The sequence below is a fragment of the Sminthopsis crassicaudata genome, chromosome 2, assembly GCF_048593235.1.
Source record: "Sminthopsis crassicaudata isolate SCR6 chromosome 2, ASM4859323v1, whole genome shotgun sequence".
NCBI classification, from domain to species: Eukaryota; Metazoa; Chordata; class Mammalia; order Dasyuromorphia; family Dasyuridae; genus Sminthopsis; species Sminthopsis crassicaudata.
Window position 1 is genome coordinate 223694829 of NC_133618.1, and position 24043 is coordinate 223718871.

At 37.2% G+C, this 24043-nt stretch overlaps 2 protein-coding genes across 26 annotated transcripts in view; one reads left to right on the plus strand and one right to left on the minus strand.

The window, feature by feature from the left end:
- LOC141555426 (ALK tyrosine kinase receptor-like) overlaps positions 1-14645 on the plus strand; it is a 56567-nt gene extending 41922 nt beyond the window's left edge. Inside the window, exons 11-13 of the mRNA XM_074288288.1 lie at positions 802-936; positions 1504-1594; positions 6861-14645. Coding sequence (XP_074144389.1) covers positions 802-936; positions 1504-1594; positions 6861-7559 — 925 coding nt within the window. The 3' untranslated portion in view covers positions 7560-14645. The remainder of the gene's footprint in view (positions 1-801; positions 937-1503; positions 1595-6860) is intronic.
- Positions 1-24043, minus strand: part of CLIP4 (CAP-Gly domain containing linker protein family member 4) — a 130797-nt gene that overhangs the window by 4382 nt on the left and 102372 nt on the right. For 15 of the 25 annotated variants that reach the window (XM_074288265.1, XM_074288264.1, XM_074288273.1 and 12 more), the window contains one exon: positions 20791-20919. The exons of 8 other annotated variants lie outside the window; for them this stretch is intronic. In XM_074288265.1, the coding sequence (XP_074144366.1) occupies positions 20791-20919 (129 nt within the window). Of the gene's footprint in view, positions 1-16195; positions 20920-24043 lie in introns of all 25 variants that reach the window. 2 more of the 25 variants (XR_012486187.1, XR_012486186.1) reach the window with 1 other exon arrangement.

A 24043-nucleotide genomic window follows, 5' to 3' on the forward strand; every position in this document is an offset into this window, starting at 1 on the left:
ATGGAGAGTGAAACTAAAATTATCAGCTTAGTCCATCAGTAGGCATGCATTAAGCACCAGCTGTGTGCTGGGCACTATGCTAGAATTACAAAGAAAAGCAAAGAGTCCCTGTCCTTAAGGCTCCCAGTTGATGGGACTGCAAGCATCCCAATTTCCTTTATGTCCCCAGTGAGAGAGGGACAGCAAGGGGAAGAAAAGAGAAAGAAAAATGTGCTGCAAGTTAACTAGCAAATGCTAGGCCAGCTGCAGAGTTGGAAGATGTCCAGTAGTTCCATCTCTGGAACCAAGGGCCTCAGCTTCAGCCTTCTCTTCTGAAGAGGGGAATGGCATTTCCCTCCTGCCCTTTCAAGGGTCATAAAGCACCCAGATTCCTTGAGAGAAAGCTCGGATCTGAGCAGAATGTGGCAGTTTTAAATGCTCCAGGCCAAAGCACTGTGCAGCACAAATCCTGGCTCTTTCTCCCATTCTGTATGGGGCTCCAACTCTGAGCCCAGGAAACTGGAGTCCACAAGGCCACCAAGACCATTTACCTTCAGAGAGACATTACCAGAAGGCTGGCCACAGGGTGATTAACTTTTAAAGATAACTTTTTGGCCAGAGAAACATTCAAAGACATTTCAAAGACATTTCACACCAATTAGGGTGGGGAAAGGCTATGGTTTCTCTTAGGAGGAAGAGGATGAAATCATGACTCTTCAAATAATTAACACATTTATGAAAACACGGTACCTGACTAAGTATAAAGCCCAAAGTAGACTCTACTTGTTCCAAGGTTAACTGCATCCTCTGCTCTCTGTTCAGGTCCTTTGGTGTGCTTCTTTGGGAGATATTCTCTCTTGGATATATGCCATACCCAAGCAAAAGCAATCAGGAGGTCCTGGAGTTTGTCACCAGTGGAGGACGGATGGATCCACCCAAAAATTGCCCTGGGCCTGTGTATGATACCCTCTACTAAGTATAATTTTTCTCTTAAAAATCTATTTAATTTTAAACAGAATTTAAAAACAACTCTGTATTTAAAACCAAAGCTTTAAAAAGTACTCTGCTCTTCTTTGTTTCCCAAGAGAGATCAGAGTAGTTGAAACAAAACACTGTACTTGAATGGATGAATGGGGAAGAAAAATATTTATTAAATGACGAATGAATATGTTCCAGGTATGATACTAAAGGCTGGGAATACATAACAGAATCAACAACAAGAAACAATGGGGCTATGGACTCACCAAGAATGCTGGCAGCTGAAATCAAATGTTTTGTGCGATATTCTCTGGAAAAATTCCAAGGAGTTAGGGGATGTGGGGGGCAGCCCTCATTTAGGGAAGTTGTAAATGAGGGTACTGAATTCCAAATCCTTCCTGATCTCATTCCACCCAGCTGTACCCGTCTCACAGGTCACTATTCCCTGACCCAACAGCAGAGGGCAGCATGGGACGGCTCTATGTTCCCTTTCCAGGGAACTCTGGGTTTTGCTGCTCACAATTCCTTTTCTCGTTTTCCTGGCAGGTACCGGATCATGACTCAGTGCTGGCAGCACCTGCCTGAGGACCGGCCCAACTTTGGCACCATCTTAGAGAGAATTGAGTACTGTACCCAGGTACCAACTAATTTGTTTTTACCTTGATGGACGTTCCCTCATCTAATGTCAGTAAAACTTCTGAGAACAAAATTGAGAAATAGGAAATGTATATTTTAGGTGATTTACAATAACCAGAAGTTAATGTAAATGATCTCTAAAGCAGACTTGTAAAGAGAAATGTGGTATGGAGAAAGCAAATACAAATGACAGCATCTGTTTCTGCATCCATTCAGCCAATAAGAGTTGGGAGGAGGTGAGCAGGACATGGGGGGATGGTACTGACATGGCTCATTAAGAAAGGGGGATACACTGGCCTGGCCTGGCCATCTTTGGGCAGAACTGGTTCATAAGGAAGAGGGGAAATCGACAAAAGCCTTCAGTACATAAGACATACCTCTGGGAGTCTTTCCTCACTGCAAAGACATTCTGAAGAAGGGGCAAGAGGGGATTAGGGCATGTCAACGTCTCCCTGTCATTCCTCAGGGGCAGAGGAGGAGGGTGAATGTGCAATACGATATTCCACCTACAATCAAGGCTGCATCTGCTAAATGATCACCTAAGCCTCTACTCAATCCTTCTAGGAGCATGTTTGAATGCCCCAAATATTGCTGGATTTACAGAGTACTGTGCTTGCTCCGTGACAAACAAATACAGAAAATAATCCCTGCCTTCACGAAGTATTCAGTCTAGCAAGAGAGAAAGGACAGGTCCGCTATAATCCCTCAGGCCTCTTGGAGACTAACCAATTTTGTCTTAAAAGTATCTAGACCCTTCATTGTGATCTTCCTCCTCCCGACATTCTCTAGAGTTTGTTCACGTTCTTTTTAAAGAATGGTCTTTACAACTGAGCAGAGCATTTCAGAGTCAGTCAGTCTTCTCAGTAGGGTCTAAGGGAATATTACTTCCCAGTTACCTGGACAGTCTTAGTCATCAGTATAGCAGCATCCTCACCTGACATGTAGGTGATTTTTGAGAGTTAGTAGCTAGGGAGTCGGCCTCAAAGCCAGGAAGACCTTTGGTTTTGTGACCCTGTGATTCTAAGGGCTGTGAGCAGATATTTAAGGTACCCAGGAGGTACTAACACGTGTTATCAGATGTCCATCCTATATGAATGAAATCATAAGTCCAGTGCCACACACTAACCTATCTCAGAAATATTCTGTTAACACAATCTAAAACTGTTAGCTTTTTTAAGGCTCAGACTTTGTTATAACATCCCTGAATCTTTGCCACATGTTCTACCATCAAATCAGGGCTCCTCTAGCTTATAGATGTGTAGTTCATCTTTTTTAACCTAAATGCAGAACTTTACATCATCTATGTGACATTTAATGTTGTTGGTCTTGGTTCATTAGTCCAGCCCCGTACAAGATAATTTCAAATCTCGATTGAGACACCTCACTGTTATTAGGTATTCCTCCCAGTCTTGTCCACTTCAATTTTGAATCAAAAGTCCCACTTCTGTGTTTTGATCAGTTACTGCCCAAAGCCAGACTTGGGGTACTTCACTAGAGCCATATTTCATATTTCAGTCTCTTATCCACAAGTGTGACATGTGAGACTACATTTTGATGCTAACATCAAGATACACAATTGCCAAATGTTCCTCTGATCTACTGACCTAATAAACCCAACAGAAAATGGAGTTCTTAATGAACTTATGTTAGTCCCAGTATTTGTTTCTAAATGCCCACAACTGAGGTTTCATAATTCCAGAATCTTCCCGAGGATGGACATCAAACCTACCAAGTTTGTGATTTATAAGAGAAGTCCCTTTCTACTTAAGAAAAAATATCAGCTTTGTTTATATCATCTCTTGGTTCCTCTCCTATCCTCCATGATTTTTTTTAAAAATCCCATCTAGTATTCTAAGATCACATCTCCAAGTTCATTCATCACCTTGAGAAGATTCTGATTGTGCTTCTGAACAAGTCACAATCTCTCTGGCCATTAATTTCTTCATATGTAAGGTGAGAGGATGAGTCGAAATCACTTGTAGCTCTAAATCACATGAAAATGTGAGGATAACTTCCAGGAAATAGTGTGATATTCTCTTACCATATCCCCCACCTTCTTTGGGCTTTCACCCTTTTCTTAAAATGGAAAACCTTACTTTTTCCAGCATCAAGATGGCATAGAAAGTTAAAAGTTCTGATTTTCCATTTCCTTCTACTATCACTCCAGTTGCCTCCCCCCCACCACCACCAAGTGGGCCCTATTTCATTCTTTTATCAAAGTGAAAAACATTTCTTCTTCAGTTACATTTCTCATCTCCCTACTAAATTGGTTCCCAAATCCCCCCAAGACTGGAAAATAAACCCTTGTCACAAATATGCAGTCAAACACAAACTTCTCTTCATTGGTCCTACTGAAAAAATAAAGTCTTCATTCCACATCCTGAGTCTATCACCTCTCCCTGTTGTCAGGCAGTGGGTAGCAAGCTTCATCATTAGTCCCCTGGAATCATGATTAAGTAATGCATTGATCAAAGTTCTTATCTTTCAGAGTGTCAATAAATTGTTCTTCTGGTTCAGCTTAATTCAAACATCTTCCCAAGTTTCACTAAAACTGTTTCTTTCATTATTTTTACATAGTATTTTATTGATTCAAGGCAGGTAAGTGGTACTGCAGTGGAGAGGGTGCTAAATCTAGTGTCAGCAAGACATGGGTTTCCAATCTCAGACATCTGCTAACCTGTATAAGCCTGAGCAAGCCACAACCTCTGTGAGCCTCAGTTTCATCTGTAAAATGGGAAGAATTTCATTTACATCCCAGAGTTGGGATGAGGATAAAATGAGCTATTTATAAAGTGCTGTTGTTACACCACCACCATAATTTGTTCACACTCCTACCTTTACTTTTTAGTTCTTGGCCTCTAAGACAAGAACTACATTTTTGAAAATATGAATCCTTTTCCTCCTTATTTGATATTTGGGGGATATAGATTCAATACTGGCATTGCTCGGTCAAAGGACAGACATAGTTTAATGAAAGTTGCAAGTTGTTTTCCAGAACAGTTAAGTCCACAGCTCTAACAATAACATATCCATGTACCTGTTTTCCCACAGCCCCTTCTCAACATGTCATTTTCATTTTTGTCAATTTTATCAGTTTGATGCCTCTAAAATAGGCCCTTAGAGGTGCTTAAATTTGCATTCTCTAATGAGTGATTTGGGACATATTTCAACATGGCTACTGATAAGCTTGGATTTATTTTCTTTGAAAACCACCTGCTAACAGACTTTGCCTTTCTCAATTGAGGCTTCCTACTAAATTCCTAATTCCTCAGACAGATACTAGGATTTTTTCACACATTTTCTGCCACACTTTTTAACTAGTGGACATTTAACAAATGCTACTGAATTTCATTTAATGTCTCTTGATAATTTGAGATGACATTTATCATACATAGCATTCTAAATCTGGAAGAGATCTTAAAAATCATCTAGTCCAACCTCCTCATTTTACAGATAGAGAAAAAGAGGTCCAAAGAGGTTAAGTTTATACAGATAATAATTGGCAGAGTTATAACTCCAACAGCTCTAAAGATGTTTTATGTTTTCCTATAATCACTATTGCTATGAATATATTGATCTATTAAAGGTTGATAAACAGATGACCTTGAGCCTTGGCAAATTATCAAAACTATGTGAACTGTAGAGCATTATATAAATGAGCTACTGTTGTTCCGAATATTTTTGCCAAAAAGATGATCCACCTCTCCCTTCTCCAAACCCCCTACGATTTGCTCCGTCAGCAGTGATGTGCTTTCCAAGTGTCACCCATCATTATATTCCATCTCAATAGGGGGTCATCACTAACCACTCCTCTATACCTATTACGCTTGGCAGGCCTGACTGGATTTTTCTCAGCAGAAGGAAGGAACATGGAACATTCATTTTAGAACATTTAGAAGGTTATTCCACAAGAGAAGCCTTGGTGCTCTCAAACAAGTCCAACAGCATGAAACGTGTTTGTGCTCTTGTTGCATCCCATTCTTTTTCTCATTTGTCTCTCCTATAACTGATTTCCTTCTACCTTCTTGGAGACATTTTCTTTCTGATTTCATTGCCCGGATACTTTAGTTTTTCCTACAATGTTCAGCCTTTAATAAATGGATGTGTAAAAGAGAAGCTCCTCTGGCATACTAACCTTTTCTTCTAGTCTTGAAGGGAGAGAGGAATCCACACCAAACATTCTATTTCACTTTAACCTCAGTCAGGAAAAGAAATACAGCCCATCTTCTGGAAGGTTCAGCACTCCCTCCTTTGCATCCTTAGCTGTAGGAGCATAGCTCCCTCCATGAATTTCTCTGGGAATGGCAGATTTCCTGGTGCCTCAGGATTAGGGGTGTTTTCCTCCTAACACACACCTCATCTTCCACCCCTCCCCCAATTGTTAGCCACAGTATAAAATGAAAACTAAATGAGATGCTCTTCTAGACTAATTGACTTTTCACATTAAAAGTGTCCATATAAAGAAAACTTAATAGGAATTTCTTATGAAATATTTAAAAGCTTAGAACTAAAAAAAAAAAATCTAGAAGACCTAGGGTTCTACAATGTGTGTGTGTGTGTGTGTCTCAAAGGCCTCTGGGTACAAGTGCCTCACACCTTTCCCTTGGTCTCACGTGGTACCAGAAAACTGAAGGAAATAATGCCTCTCTACATTTCCAAAAAAATTTGGATACAAAGCACTTATTTTCTGATCAAACAATTCTCAAGTTTTCTCACTCCCTTCCCAAGAGCACCGTGTAGTGGAGCTGAACACCAACCACTACTGCAACATCTTTTTTTCTTTTTAAACTTACCTGGGGCTGTTTATGAAAGGTTATACTTTAAATGTCGTTTTGAGATGTATGTATATATGCGTGTGTGTTTACTAGAAATGATAGACACAATAAATATAGAAAAGCATGGAAAGACATTGATCTTTTTTTAAATATTTATAAATCTATGGTCCTGAATCCCATAAGATGATGTTTCATTGTAAGGTTGTAAATGGGCCATTTTTAAAATAACAAGCTTGTTAGATCTAAAGAACTGAAGGGGGATGGGGAGGAGTCATTATTATTTATGAAATTTTACACATGGGAGTAGAAGTATTATGACAAATACAAAAGTTTAAAGTCTTTTAGGGCCTATATATAATTTTAACATGCAAGGTAAGAGAGAATACCTGAAGAAAAAAAAGTGGGTAGCTACTTGTCACTTAGAAACCCTTGCAGGGTATCATATCAATCCAAGGCGAGAATGTCTTATAAATTGGTCTCTCTTACCCCCAGGATCCAGATGTGGTTAATACTGCTTTGCCAATAGAATATGGTCCAGTGGCTGAAGAGGAAGAGAAGGTGCCCATGAGGCCAGAAGACCCAGACAGAATACCGCCTCTCTTGGTCTCTCCACAGCAAGAGAAAAAGGAGGACATATGTCCATCACCCGGTCCCCCTCCACTGCCCATCACTTCCTCTGGCAAGCCCTTGAAGAAAGCCCTGGCTCTGGAGCCCCCGGTCCGTGTCACCAGAGGGATGCCTGGAGGAGGCGGACACATCAACATGGCATATTCTCAGTCCAATCCACCCACAGAGCTGCACAAAGGGCGTGGATCAAGAAACAAACCAACTAGTCTTTGGAATCCCACATATGGTTCTTGGTTTACAGAGAAATCTGCAACCAAAACCAATCCACTGACCGAGGAGCAGCAGCCCGAGAGGGGTAAATTTGGGCCAGATGGACACTCTACCACCAGCCCACCCACTGCCATTGCTGGCAGGTTGCCAGGGTCTTCCCTGCTCCTGGAACCATCATCCCTGACTGCCACCATGACGGAAGTGCCTCTCTTTAGGCTCCGCCACTTCCCTTGTGGGAATGTCCACTATGGCTATCAACAGCAAGGCTTACCATTGGAGGCCACCCCGGCAGCTGGCAGTTATGGGGACTCCCTTCTTAGAAACCCGAGTAGCGTGACCCAGCCTGGTCCCTGAGCCTGTTCTGCACTCACTTCTCCCCCTCGGGATTCTGGAGCCCACAGAGGAGGGAGTTCCACACAACAGCTCCACCACCAAGCAGAGACCAAAACATTGCCTTTCATTTTGTGCCAACCTGCTCTAAAGTGCCACACACAGAGTGAATTCTCACAATGCACCAGAAAGGATGTGAGCATGGGTTCCTCCTACTCTTTCAAAAGAATAATACGTCATTTAAAGAACAAGTGTTAAATGCAAGGCCCCAAGTTGGTCGCATAAGCTCCCATACATGCATGGTCAATGTGCTCCTCCTTATGCTTCTTGTCGTAGCTTCTTGTCACACACAAATTGCTGCCTGCGTGTTCCATAGCTTGGCGTCACAAGTGTCATGTATTTACCAGTTAATGTGGACTTAATTCATTTGAATGTGGGGGGAGGTGGGAGAAAATTATCTATTGTAATTTAGAATAATGAAGGCCATCCTTCATTTGGAAAAGAAAAACATCTTCAGCTGTGGGGGTTCTTCTGAGGAAAGTAAAGGGATGGGGATAGGCCCAAGAGGAACAGTTACAAGCTGTATATTTTCGCCTAAATGGAATAAATGTACAGAAGAATATGAAAAGACACCAGCAAGAGGGTCAGAGACTGAAATATCCCTTTACTATACCTCTCGCCTTAAGAATATCTTCCTAAAAGATGAAAACGCTGAGATTTCCCATTGGACTTTAAAACCTAAACTGTCTACTTACAATACAACTAACAAAAAGTTTCCATTAACAAAAAGTCTTGTCAAAGTTGAATGAAGACCAAAAATGATGGGCAAAACTGCAGCCATAGCCATGCATTTCCAAAGCATAGAAATATGGCCATTTGGGGCCAAATATGTCAATAAGTGATATACCAAATCCTAGCAATGATTTCAGCCACACAGCCTACTAAAGAGAAATGCCTCAACTTGTAGCCATACCCTGGCTTGCAGGAGCAATAGGAAATCCAAAAGAAGAAACACTGAAGTAGATATCTTCTTCCCAAGTATGGCCTGTTTTGTTTTGACTCCTTTGTTCTCTGTTACCTGATCATGATGTGAGTAGAACACTTCTGAATATGCACAACATATTTTCTGGATATTTTTCAAGCAGAAGGAAAAGTGGTTTTGCAATTTTTTTTATTTTTTTTTATTTTTTTGGTGTTAAAAGGCCTAAGGAATAGGGAAATATTTGAGAAGTTGATCATATCAGTGCACCACAATTTCCTCAACTTCCATAGATGGACATGACAATGGTATAAGAGACATTTGGAACTTCTGCAAACTCATCAACCTCTATTTTAAAGAAATAGTTTACTTTCAATTTTTCAAGGTGTCACTCTAGTCTTCCCTTCACTTCTACATCTTTCCTCTCTTACCCTTCTCATTATCAATTCCTTTCCCTAGTCATCAAATGTGCTTCAATATCATTTTGGCCTCCTTGGGGGCAAAATTTTTCAGTAATTGATGAGTATTATAATGTTTCCAAGGAAAATGTCAATGCTTTCTATTCTCTTTCTGGTTCTATTATCTACTTTCTGTCCAGCTTAACTAGGGTTAGAGTAATATTTTAATGGATAGATGCTTGGAGTCAATGCTAACCAGCTGGAAAACTGTTCATTTCTCCTGATATGAGATATTAATCACCTGTAAAATCTAATCTGATCCAGGTTCTCTAGCTGATTTGTTCTACAGCAACACTTTTTAGACCATGGCAAGACAAAATAACCTAGACACCTTTCCTCTTTCCCCACCACTTACAATTGAGGAAGAAATAATACCATTATAAGAGATGAAAAATCAACAACAAAATCTATTTTAGTAAACTTAGTAAATCCACATTAGACTCTCAAGTGAACAGTCTACAAACCACCTTGAGGGCTCTCATAACCACACTAAAGATAGACTGGAATGGAGGCCATGGCCAAGCCCAACACTGGGTATGAGCAAAGGTTTCCATTTAAGAGCATCCAAGAATAGCTAATTAAGCAGAAACAATAATGCATTTCAAGCTGATGCACTCAAGGACTTAGCCCAGAACTTAGCTCCTTTAAAAGCCTATTGATCCACATAGATTCAGAAGAACCCACATTTGCTAAACTACTACAGCTTCCAGTTCAATGCCCAGTCCAGATGATTTCAAGAAGCTTCATGTGGCCTTTGGCGGGTGCTCCCCAAGAGAGTCAGCTTTACCCATTAGTCTCAGCTTACTATTGATGTCTACCCACCTCTAGTTAAGAGTCTTTTAAATTAAAACTGCATCCATTAAAGCTATAATGAGTCAGAGTCAAAATATTTTTATTTCTTCCCTCACAACATCTAGAGATAGTTCTGAAATGTTCTTCTGTCCAGACATCATACAACCCACCTAATGAATTTTTCATGACATGTTTTACCTCACCTGTCAAAAAGGTGATTTCTTGAGTATATACCTCTGTGTACAGAGCCCAACTAATATTAATACTAGATTCTCTTCGACCTAAAAAAGAGTAATCCACATTTTCAAAATGCTGCTTTACATTAGGGTAATGCAAATGGTACTAGTAAGGAAACTAAGTCTAATCCTGCTTCTGCCAATCAAAAGCTAGGAGACTGAGCAAGTCAATTCACTTGGTATTTTCAGCTATTAAATGAGGGGAATGTGTGGGATGAATGTTAAGATTGTTTAGCACGCTAAGTTTTTATTATCATATAAACCTAGAGTCAACATTTTAAGGCCCCCAAATCATCAAAAGACATGTTTCCTTTTAAGCTCTACTTTAACATATTTTCTGAATCCTAGATGGTTACTCAACTGTTAACCTACATTAACCTTAAAAAGTAATTTCCATAGCCATCCTCAAGGAAGGATTCAATACATGAATCTTAGAGAAAGTCTTTTCAGTGTCTCATATCTCCAGTAATGGCAATATTATCATACTGGATACTAGTAGTACTGTGACATGCCAACAGAACATTGTACACAGTGTCCAGTTAAGCTGTCTTTACTAGTGACTTTCCAAAAAAGACTCCAAAGAAATTAAAAGCTGATTGGCGTCATTTCCTAGACGCAAACGATGTTCTGTGTTCTTTTGTGGGGGCACACAAAACAAAAATTAAAAGTTCCCAGAAACCTCAACCTGCTGTCCTAAAAGGAGGATAATTATTGAGAGCAAGCAGCATGTTTAATTTTTAATAGCTTCTCAAGAACAAAGATTTATTTTTAATTCTATTCATGGCTTTAGAAAAGTATTTTAAAAGTTTGGGAAAAAGCCAGCTATCTTACAAATACTTAGTGAGGGAAAAGTAGACACCAGTTAGTGAACTAAAAAGCAACAAGCTTTCTTAGTCTAAAACAAGACTGTGCAATCTGATCTAAAGCTATCAATACCTGTGTTGATCCATGCAATACCACAAAAAGTCTGTCACTATCTCCTATTTTTTCCTCTTTTTACCACCTTTGCCAGCCTTCCCATGTGTGTGTGCACCCACATAATACTTTCTCCAGGTTATTTAGTTCTCGTGCTTTCCTTTCTCAATGGTTCTGTTATCCACCTTTCCCTCCCTCCATTAATATGTCAACAGAATGAGGGAACCAATTATCAATTTTATTTAAACTAGCTCTGAATGAGGCAGGAATCTTTAAGTTTCCCTTCCACTTCTAAAAGTCCATATTAAATTCCCTGCAATCAAGAAGTCATATGTATCTGACTTATTCTTTCCAGAGACAATGTGGGATAAAATCTATGGTCAGGATTTTCCATGACCTTGGCTGCCAATTCAAATTAAAGGTTAAAGCAAAATATTAAAGAACTAAAGGACAGGTCTGACTCCTTTGCAGACCTACACACAATATGTATAACACACATTTTATTGCATGGTTTTGGAATAAGGAATCAAATTCAACAACATGCATTGAGTACTTACCATCTGTATTTGTAAAAGAGAGCACACACCAAAGAATTTTAAGATATGACACCTACCTTCAAGGAGCCTAGAATTTAGCAGGCAATACAGGCCAGGCAAATAAAAAAAGAAATATTAATAGATAATAAAAAGACAAAAAATGTAGCAGACTACATTTTTATGTGGACTAACTCATTGGATATACACAAGTACTAGGAGGATAATTATGTGAACAAAGAGAGTAAAACTGCATGGGCTTTACAGGTCTCATGGATTAAATGAAACTGACAACGTAGAAAGGAAAAACAAGTCTATTTAATGAGAAAATAGCAGTCCAGTCTTGGAAGGATCATTATTATTTCTCTCCTACCTGGAGGGTATCAAAATTGGGACACTACCACAACAGCAACCCTATTTGAAGTCAAATTGAAACACTATTATTTTTCAAATTACATATTCCCTTTTAAAAATATGTCTAGTTTAAAATATCTGTTATACCTGCTGATAGAGGAAGCAACAAAGTATGATGCAGAGAATTCTGGAATAAAAATCTCTGGCTCAACTCAACCCTCTTAATCATCCTCATCGAGATAATCTTGAGCAGGTCAGTTGACCTCTTTAGGTATCAAGTTTCCTCACATATAAAATAAGAGAACTGAACTAAATTGACCTCTGAAGACCCTTCCATCTGCAAATCTATGACATTATGTATTTTATTCTTAAAGACCAACACAGAAACTCCTGGGTGACCTTCTTTTGGGCTGTACAGTAAGACCCAAGATAAACCATATGTCACTGGGGTACAGCATCTTTTCACCATCATAGTGGCTATGCTGTCTGTGACCATTGGAAAGTCACTAAAAGTGATAGTGATGACAATCAGTAACGTCTCTCAGAAGTCATGGTCCTGAGGTGGAAAAGCCTTTTCCCTTATATTTCTATACACATTGAGCTGCAGAATCAATTGGATGATAATTCTTATAAATTCTTCTTGATGACAATTATGTTTATTTAGAAACTTTCAAAAGAAATAAAATATTATGCATCCCCTCCCAAAAAGTATTCACATCTGCCTGATAAATCAATTTCCTGCATCTTAATACATCTACTAAAATAGATGGCAAATTTAAAAAATTCAATTAAGCCTAACTCTTCTTCCTTTAAATTTTAAGAAACTGCACTATTCTCAGAAGAACGGATGTTAATCAGGACAGAATTCATTCTCTTGTCCCTGAGAACTAAAGCAATGGCACTGTTTGGAAAGGATGAGCAGAGAGAGGTCTGGGTTTTTTTCTTTTTTACTAGTCACATAGCACACCAATATTATTTCAAGCCATTAACTCTACATTCTGTCTGCATTTCTTTCTGAGACAAAGTAGGAGGGAGAAATCTTTTGAAACAATTATCATAGTTCCAATTCTGTCTTTGGCAATATGATGGAATTACTATCAAGATACATTTTTCCCTGGCAGTTTAAGAAAAGAAGTTATTCCCTGCTGTGGGGCTTATTGTCTAGATTAAGGTTAAACCATAGTCTCCCACGCTGTCATTACAGTACTATACATGATCATTAAAACATATTTTAAATCTTTCATAAAAAGTTTTTCTGTCCAAAGGTATTTGCTAGTAATAGCCTTCCTTTATTAAAAACATCTGTGTGGAAGCAGACTCTTGTCACTGATATTGCCTGTTTAGTGATGTTCAACTGAGCCTTCAAAATCTTATCAGAGTCAAAATAAGAGAAGAACCTGAATTCTTCTCTATTATTTCACCCTGGGTCTTTTTTTTCATGATGGACTGACACAATGTATTACTATAAAGAAAAACTAAATTATCAGTTCAATTTTCAAATGACTTGGTCTGCCTTTAGTTAAAATCAAAAATGACTCAAGCTAAACTTCAGAGAACATGTTCCCAATAAAATGGATACATAACCAGCAGAATACAGCACATGCACTGGATGCTTAATTGCCCTCTTATGCTTTATAGATCACTCAGTTATGACACAATGCCAGACAAGGGTCAAGAAAAGTAGTTTTATTTCACCAATTCAAAAAATACAACCCATAGGGAATGTTGAAAGCATTACTGAAGTATATGCTAAGTGAACAGCAAGGATTCTTAGCTGCTGGAGTTTGAATCTAGGTAGGATGGCCTGCATACGTATACTTTTGCATACACACACACACACACACACACACACACACACACACACACACAGAGCAAGAGGTTGAATTATGTATAAAACACATGAATTCAAACAACATCCTTCAGGCTAGGCTGATTTCTGATGGAAGAACTAAGGTTCAAATACTTTTATAAACAGTGTGCAAAATCCATACTGGTTCTTAAATGACGCCAGTTACCACAGGTAGGCAGATGACATTTTTGGCTAACAGTCTCTCTTTAACAACCTGAAATATGGTTCTCACTATCCCCTCTAGTTAGAAATCACTCTCAGCTCTTCTGTCCAAAATGTGCAGTCACATAGAATTATATACAAGCACAATAACAAGCACTTAGCTATGTTGTCATCACAGAGATTAGAACACATTCTCAAAGAGGGGAACAGAAAGTTTTTCTTCCTCTCCTCCTTGTGCCTTTTCCCACTAAGGGAGAGGCTGTAAGAAGCAGGTAGTGGTCTTACATGATGAGATCCCTTCATTTGCTATCCACAGCTCTAAATTTCTCCCCCTCAAATGGCCTCCACAAAAGCTTTAGCAAAATTTTCAGTAGAAAATTTCCTTTTGCTTATACAAAAGTATCTTGCTGCTCTGCTGTTAATAAAATCTTAACTTGTCCTGCTTAATTTATTCAGACCCACTATACAGAAAAGTTTCCTGGGGTCATCTATTGTATATACAGCAGCTTATGTGACATTGTTTATAAATAAGGGCCTATGTACTTCAGGGATACTATTATGAGACAAATAATACTAATAATATATATGATAATATGAGTTTTGTATTGACTATTGTATTTGTATTGTAACTAAGTGTAGTGAAACAAAAGGCATGAAGAAAAATGAAAAATAAAGTCTTTATTAGTGGCTTGCAAACTGTGGTGGTCTATGTTACAATGTCTCTGAGTCAATTAGGAAACCTGGAATCCTAATGAGAAGGTTTAAGGAGTAACAATGTTGTATCTGACAGACAGAATGATGATAAGTGCAAATGTTGCCTGTAACACTTAAAACCGGGGAGATCATGGACAAATTATGATATTATCTGAGCCTCAGTTTCCTCATGTGTAAACTATTACTTCATCAGGGTTGCTGTAAGGCTCAAATGAGATAAGGTTTATAAAGTACTTTGCAAACTTTAAAAGTACAGTACAAATGTCAATTATTATAAATTTAAATTATGGTCAGATCTATTCCCCAAATAAGAATGATTCCAACTCACATTTTCAAACATATGGTTTGAATAATTTTATAATACAAGACAATTCCAGTATGGAGGAACCTGGTTCTGTCGCTCCTCAACTGATCACTTCCTCCTTCTTAAGTTTTCCTGGGTGGGGCTCAGTTCCCTCATATATCAAATTGAAGGCTTAAACTAAATGACCTCTTAGGTACCAACCATCTACCTTTTACTTCTGAAATCCTGTATCATACTCACATAACAGCACCACTAAAACAAAATCATTATGGGAGACATTCCCTTGGCAGTTACTCAGTCCCATGGATTCTCTCATGGCACATTCTCTGTGCTGAATGATTATTTTAGCATACTTCTTTCAAACTACAGCTATAGAAGACTTAGAAGTACAAAGTTTTTAAAATACTTTTTTAAATACTAAATAGGATAGCAGTTCTCCTTAAACAAGTAAAGGAAGCCAAATTTAATTCTGATGGCCTTTCAACATCTCTATCCTATACCTGACTTGAAATCATCCTATCCTCATTTTAATCCTTTCCAGAAAGTATCTTTATGTAACCTCCTACTAGCAGGCAACACTTCATAATCTAAATATGTTCTGACCTCTTCCCATCTCTAAAAATTAAAAGCCCTATGATTCTTACAAAGCCCTGGAAGTTCACCAAAGTTATTCTGGAATTGATTCACTAAATATTATAAATTTACATTTTTGCAAAAGCCTTCAGTTCCCTTGATCTAAATGGGTAACTATGGGAATATAAAATACTGCAACTGGAATAGAAAGTATTTTGAGGGCAGGAGAGCCTTTTTAGATCTGACAGATAAGAGATTAAAATTTTTGGTTAAAAATCTTTTCCTCCAAAATTGAACTTGTCTAAAACATAGTTTTTAGAAAAAGCATAGTAAGCATACCAAAAGTGAAACACATCTCTTTGCAGTTTGACTCCACTGAACAAGTATATATTGAAATTTAGTAATAGACTGAAAAGTTTTTAAGCATTTGATATTACTTCTGATTGTAATAAACTTTCTTCTAAGTATTATTCATCTTGACTACTTACATTATTTTGACTTTTACAAGTTGAGGACTGTATAAAATATCTGCAAATAACTCTTCTAAAGATTCTCAAGAATTATATGAACACAATTATAAAACATCTTTACAGAAAAGTCATTGCTCATGGCTGAACCATACCAATATGATGAAAATTATGCTGCCTAAATTAAGTTATATATTTTGGGCTATATAAATCACACTACCAAAGGGTTATTACTTCACAAGGTTAAAGAAAATAATTCATTTGGAGGAACAAAATGTCTAGAACAATAATAAAAAAAGTAGGAATGAAGAGAGTATAGTACACTTCCAGATCTCAAATTATATTAATTTGTAATTACCAAAACTATTTGCAACTAGTTAAAAAAAAAAAGAAAAGTACATCAATCAATATGAGAAACTAGAAAAATGAGTCAGAAACAACCAAACTTAACAGCCAAGTAAGTGTTCAATAAGCTCAAGAATAAACAACTTAGGAAAACACTGCCCGTCAGATAATCACTACTCAGAAAATGTAAAACTATCTGACAAAAAAAAATCATTAATAGCTTTAGACAAGCATCTACTATCATATATTATTATTAAGTTCCCAAAAGATATATGAACTTAAGAAAAAAAATTTCATGTTCATCAGAACAAAATTATCTTTCACATCTATGAGCAGGAGAGAATTCTTAACCAAACAAGAAACAGTGACTATAAAGGATAAAATAGACTATTTTTGGTAACATGAAAAGCTTTCATAAACACAAAAACAATTCAAGTAGATCAAGAAGTACGGATATCATAATTTCAGGGGGAAAAATCTTTCCATTAAATATTTCTTATAAAAGTCTTATATTCAAGCTATAAGAGAGTGTTAAAATATAAAACCCTGAGTCATTCCTCAAGATATGTACTTAAAGTACATAGACATTTAACAAATATGAAAGATTGTTTCAGATGGCTATTAAGAAAAATGCAGATAAAGCAACTCATTATTTCTCCTCACATTCAACAAATTGGCAAAGATACTTACTAGAAGTCAGAAATAGAATTAGAGGGACTACAGGAAAACAGGAAAGCTAATACACTCTTGATAGATCTATGATTCAATGCAACTGTTCTGTAAAGCAAAAACAAGTGACTAAAGGAGAAAGGAATCACAGACAGGCAGGATAGCTTTGAAAGTAACATGTTACATTTATTATATACTCCAAAAGAAAATTAAGCTCTACAGAGATTTGAAGTTTCATGTACAGCCCTCTTCTATTACACAATGAATATGAAAATGCTCATTTTATTTTATGTCTGTCAAATTCAAAACTTTTAAAAACTGAAAGTGACTGGGGACAGAAAATCATAGACTCTTCCAGAAATAATCAATGTGTCTGTTGATTTTCCTTGACTGTTTTTTTTTCTCCTGTTACAAAGTAAGGCTTACTCAGTAGGGGAAAGGAGAGACATTTGAATATGACTGATGTCAAAATGAATAAAACTTATAAAAATAATAAAAGCAGATTTCTGAAGTATTAAGATATCTGCACTTATAGTCTGAGGAAGCAGTATTTTAATGACATTTTCTCCTCTTTTTGTTCTGGATTTAAGGATGATCATCTCAGTTTATACAAGTTTAAAACAATCTGCAAACACTGCTTTCCAGCATAATTTTAAAAGTAATTCTTTTCTAAAATGACCATATCACACTGGTTATGTTTATATCTAATAGAATAGCACTTCTATTTAGATCTTTACTTTGAAACTTTTGCTGTTTTTCCCAAACTTCATGCTTTAAGGACCTATGATTTCAGCACTAAGAAGATTGCTAATCCTATCAATGCATCAGAAGCTCTCAGTGATTTCACATAAGGGTTCTGGAAAGGTTGCTGTGGCCCAAAAGAACATAACTTTCTGAATAGCCTCCCCAACTTGGCTAGACTATTTCTTAGTTATTGAACAATAAAAGGATAGTGTCAATAGTCAAAATCTTTTAAGTTTCAGCAAGTCCTGTGGAGATAGTTAACAGAGCTAGCTATCATTGTAAAGAAAAAGGTTTTGAGAACCCAGGGTCACATCCTTGCCACAATGAAGCATCAAAGCATAATTTTAGTAAAAGAATATTTATATTCAATATATTCTGTAATATTCTGTAAAATATTTATTCAACACCAACTGATGAAAAACTTACTATGTGTTAGGCACTTAAAACACTGATGATATACTGCACAAGGTAATGGGAGATATGTATTAGGAAGTTTACTATCTTGTCGGTTAAAAAATGTGAATAATAAAATATAAAAATGTAATTAGTCTGATAGGACCATGTGTATGGGTTTTTCCATGTAAATTTTTAATACTAATACCTAAAATTGTTTTCTTTGCATATGTATAAAAAAGTAAAAGGATTATCATCTTCTATGTTTCTAGCAAGTGTTTGTGAAATAACATTCCATCTATGAAAATACTATCTGCAGTAGATGGTTTGTTTGACCAACTTGGATGAGAAGCGTTTCTGAGAAGTTAAGCACACAGGGACAGTCTAGTTAGTCAAGACAACAACCCAAATTCTTTATGAAATGTTTTGCTTGTTTTTCTAAGAAAGTGATCACATACTCTAATATCCCAGGATATGGAAGAAGAAAAGAAAATAGAAAGAATTCATCATTAGACACTATTCCAAAACATAATGGTTTCCATTTTATTTATGTTCGAGAAGCTACAATTGAGCACGAATAAGCTGACATTTAATAAGCTAAAGGTGAAAAAAAAAAGTGTTTTCATGTATTTATGCAAGAATGTATAAATTTGTATGGATTTAATAGATGTTCTCCATTCACATATTATATGCATGAAAGAAAATAAAGGTTGAAAGAGAGAAAAAATAGTGATTGGTGGTTTCCTTAAAAGCAAATCATTGTCAACAGCAATATAACAGATTTTAATTTATAGGGTTCTGATGTACAACAGGAAACATTTCGGACTTTGTAAAAGTTCAGTGAATCCACATACATCTCAAAGTATAAATAAACAGTTTTTAGGAAACAGTATAATAAAATAAGTTTACATTCAAAATCACAGTACATTCATTTTCTTTAGTCAATAAAAATATTCCTTGATTAAAAGGCAGTGTATTACAGCCTTGTTTTGCAAACATATTTCAGGAAAATAGGTCTAGCAGTATTCGAATACCAGCTTTTTTCAAAAGAGCAGCAGAGCAGCAGGATTCAGTTTAAAAATAGTATATTGCAAAATATCTGAACATGTTATTTCTAAGTGCAAAGAGGCAGTTTCATTGTTAAGGATAATTTTAAATCTTATAAAGTGAACCATTTTACTATTTCTGTAGTTTCTTCAAATCTAAATATGTACAATAAAATATAAATCTTTTACATTTATGGGACACAAACATCCAGACACAGACATAACACAAATTCCTTGTAACATTAATTCTATTACAAAGTTTAAAATCGAAGATGGGCACCAGCCACAGACTGAAAATGGGCTCTCCTGCCAAATTTGTATAACATTTAGCCAAAGCTCAAATACTTGTGTTCTGCCACAGTTGGGAAAATCTAAAACCAACTAAGGCAAATGTCATGGCTGCTTCAGGAGTAACACTATAAAGAGAACTACAAAGAAATGAAGAAATACTTAAATGAACATGTACCACATATACCTTGACTAACTGTGCAATATTCACTTCTATTATGGTAAGCCACACTGCTCTCTATATGTAAGTCTAGGATGTCAATCTGCTTCTTGCTTTTAAGTGAATTTTTAAAAAATGGGTTGTTTTTTTTTTCTTCCATAGCCAGCAAGGAAAACTGGCAAAGGACTTCAAGATGCAGCGAGGACTTTCCACAAGCTTGCCACAAAGATGAAAGTGCAACAAATTTTTAAAGTGCTTCTTCCAAATATGGTCTTTTATGCAACAATAAGGTGGTACTTAAAACAGGACCTGATTCACTACATGGTGCTTTGTCAGCGATTCCTGTTAAGTGATTCAGAAGAATGCTAAGGATCCCTAAAGTATATGTGGTGCAGATGGCACAAGACTGGGGGTCAGGAGGCCTGGTCTGCACTCCCTACTTGCTATCAGCTATGAGCCCATGGAGAAATTACTTCATGTTTCTGTACCTCAGTTTCCTTATCCATAAACTAAGAGGAGTGGCTTAGACAAATCATTTCCAGTCCTAAAATTCTAAAGACTGCAAATCTTCAGAGCAGGGATCTCTCTGGAGGATCAGAGAGGAAACAGATGTTTTCACATAGCCCTTACTTACATAGCCCTTACTAATGAAAGCGCAAAAAAGGATAATTATTTCCAAAGCACTGTGGACAGCTAAATGAAATACCAAAGTAATATGCTATCCAATAATAACCCAACCATATATGATAAAAGACAAAATAAGCAACAGAATACATCAGTTGGTCTCCTAATGGCATAATTTTCTGGCATCCCAGGACCACACTTGGGTCTAAAAGCTTTAAAAAATAAGTTCTCTTTAAATGATCTTAAGAGACTCATGATTTTTAAAAATTTCATACTCCTTTTGTTTAAAAGTTAATCTATAAATTATCTTAATGATACTATGAAGATTGTTGTGTTATAAAAATGTGAGTAATAGTTAAGTCACCATTTCCCATGCACTCACATGTATCAGAGCCTCTAGGGTGACACAGTCTCTGCACATGTAATACAGTTGACCTCATTCAAGAGATCAAGTTCAGCAGTCATCATCCACAAGCTTTGACCCATTAATCCCCCGATAAGTTACTCTGCTTGGCCGAACCAACACTCCATGATTTGCCTTACAGGTGAAATAACGTTTGTCCCCCACTGAACCATCATTCTTTCCCCTGGCACTTTTGAGTTCAAGTCCAAGCCAGGTTCCTGGGGCAAAGTCCGTGGGGCCCACATACCTAATAATGGCCATTTCATTAGAACTTGTCAGGAGAACCTGAGAGCCCTCGTGCAGCTTCACAGCTCCTTCTATACCCCCAGTAGATGGAGTACTGCTCCAGCTTCGACGAAGTAAAGCATTTTTTGGCCTATTCGGGGTAAAAAAAAATAAAATAAAAAAAAAAAAAAAAAAAAAAAAAAAATATATATATATATATATATATATATATATATTACATATTTAAGTAGTCACAAACATAATTTTTACATTGATTTTCAATGGTAAAAATAATTTTAGGTTCAATTATTTTTTATAATTAAACCATAATATAAGAAAATGCTTCTGCATTTTTTAATTGCTGAAAATGTACTTTCTCTACAATTTACACTGTACACTAATTCTAGATTCAGAATTTCACTTGCAAGGCCTGATCACAGCATTGGTACCATCACCAAAAAGGATCACCAACTATCATTTTACAGAAATATTCATTATTACTACAGGGATGATCAGGATAAGGGTGAGAGGAATTCTGGTTAAAACAAAATTAAGATGACTTTTTGTTTACTTTTTAGAATATTTCTGTCATTTCTAGCTTCATAACATTTCCTATACATGGGCTTTTCTCCATACTCACACAGATGGTACCCTACCTGACTCAAGCACTCATATATTACTTTTTCCCTGGATGACTAAAATAATGAGACTTCTATCTTCAACCTCAAGTTTCTGCTCCCTCTTCCATGCTTCTATGGTATGGGCCTGATTATGTCATCTTCCTGCTCAGTAAGTATCACTGTGTTCCTGCTGCCTCCAACATCAAGAAACCTCTATGCTTGGCATTTAAAGCTATATCTAATGTGGCCCCTTCCTAACTTTCAAGCATTCTTGTTTTTTCTTCCTCTATAGGCCCTTTCCATGTCAGCACCAGCAACCCTGGTCATCTAGCAGATCTTCCCTCAATTCCCTTCCTCTCCCTTCTTGGTGTCTCTACCTCCTCCCCTCCTCTCCCCAATGTCCTGGGACATTCTTCAAGTCCTAGTTCAAACCAATCACCTGAGGGTCTTTCTGATGTCCCAGCTACAAATGCCTCTTGCTCTTGGATGTTTTCCTTCAATCAATGTAAACACACAGAAATAGATATGTGTGCATTTGCCTAATTGTTTACATATCTTCCTCATCATAATATAAGTTCCTTAATGAAAAAGGCTGTTTTGCTTCTCTTTGTATCTCTGGTGCTTAGGGAAATATCTTATGCATAATGAGCACTTAATAAATTAGCATACTAGGGCCTTCAAAACCCTCCCCCCCACACACACTTTCCAGTCTTCTTACATGTTACTTCCTTCCCCAGCACCTGCTCACCCTTCCAGGCTTGAAATACTTTCCATTCTCATCTTTTATCTTCTTTAAGTCTTAGGTTCCACAAGAAGTTTTTGCCATCCAGCATCCCTCCTTAATTCTAGTACCTTCCCTCTGATAATCAGATATTCTGACATTATCTTGTCATTATCTCCCCTATTATACTCTGAGCTCACTGAGAATCAGGACTTTGTTTTTGGCTTTCTTTTTACCCTAAGAGCTCAGTACAGTGCCTCTCATATAGTAGGTACTTATTAAATACTAAATGCTTGTTGACTGGTTGATTACTTACACATAAGGACATAGTGATTAAAAATATACTGGCAGTCTTTAACTTCTTAAAATGTAACACACACACTCTCACACATCATAAGGCAGTACAGCACAGTGAAAAGAGAGCCCACCTTAGAGTCAGAAAGCTTTGGTGTTCACATACAACTAGGTGGCTAAGTGATGTAGCTTCCCAATGGCCCTGACATAGAAAACTTTAAATTGCACAGAAAATGCAGACCTGAATTGATAAGAGGAAGCTTCCTCATAGCTAGGGAGGTGGAGAAGAGGAGGTACTCTATTTATGAAATCACATATCTCAGTTCATGTTGTGTATACCTGTGCATCAACATCAATGAATACAAGCATTCAAGTATACCCATATGCATGCACAGTTAGGCAGGTGTACACTTAGACATACAAGCATAAATAACCAAATATAAACAGATAAGCACAGATTCACAAACAGATGCACAATACACATGCATTCTAAGGCAGTTTGGTGCAACTGGACAGAACACCAGCCTAAGAATCAGGAAAACTCCAACTCCTATTGGTTGTACCACCCTGGGCAAGTCCCATAACCTTTGGGTGCCCCAAGCAGCTTTCTAATGCTATCAGCAACAGAGAAGGTACTGACCTGCATTGATAAAGGAAGCTTCCTCAGGAGGGATTCACCATATTAGTGACATCACAAGTTCCAAATACACACACACACACATAACTTACTTGTTAAGTACAAACCCTTCCACATGCACATACATATGCATTCACATAGGAAGACATATTCAATTATACATATATGTGCACAAGTATGTATATATGCATATTTGTATATGCACCCCTACATATGCAATACATAATTACTACACTCACAGATATGTGCATATAAGTACACACATACACACGAACACACACACACACACATACACTCTTCTTGTCTCTAAGGCAGTCATTTCCCCAAAATTCTCTTTTCAAACTATTCACTGGAAAAACAAATACTGAAGCTACATAATGAGAAGACAAGACTCATTAAAAAGATTCTAATGTTGGAAAAGATTGAAGGCAAAAGGAAAAGGGGATGGCAGAGAAAGAGAGGGAGAAGACAATGTCATGGAAGTAACAGACTTCAGAAGAGAGTGAAGGATAGAAGAACTTGTCTTGCTATGTTTCATGGAGTCATGTCAAGAGTCAGACTACCAAACAACAACAAACACTGTGCTATGCACTGGAGATGCAAAAAAGGATGACAACAGTCTCTGGAATCAAGGAACTCACTTAGTCTTATGGTAGAAACAATATGCAAACAAATTTGTACAAACCAGATCAACAGAGGATAACTTGGTGATAGATGGCCAAAGGAAGGTGCCAGGATTAAGAAGGATTAGAAAAGGCCTCTTAAAGAAGGTAGGATTTCAGCTAAGACTAGAAGGAAATCAAAGAAACCAGGAGGCAGAGATGAGGAAGGAGAGAATCTGTAAGCATGATGGTTGCTGTTGGACAACCAATGAAAATATCCCAAATTGGAAGATGGAGTTTCTTGCAGGATGAACGGTCAGCAGGCCGTTGTTACTGGACTGCAGAGTAAGTGAAGTGAAGAAAGATGTAAGATGACCAGAAAGGAAGGAGGAGGCCAGACA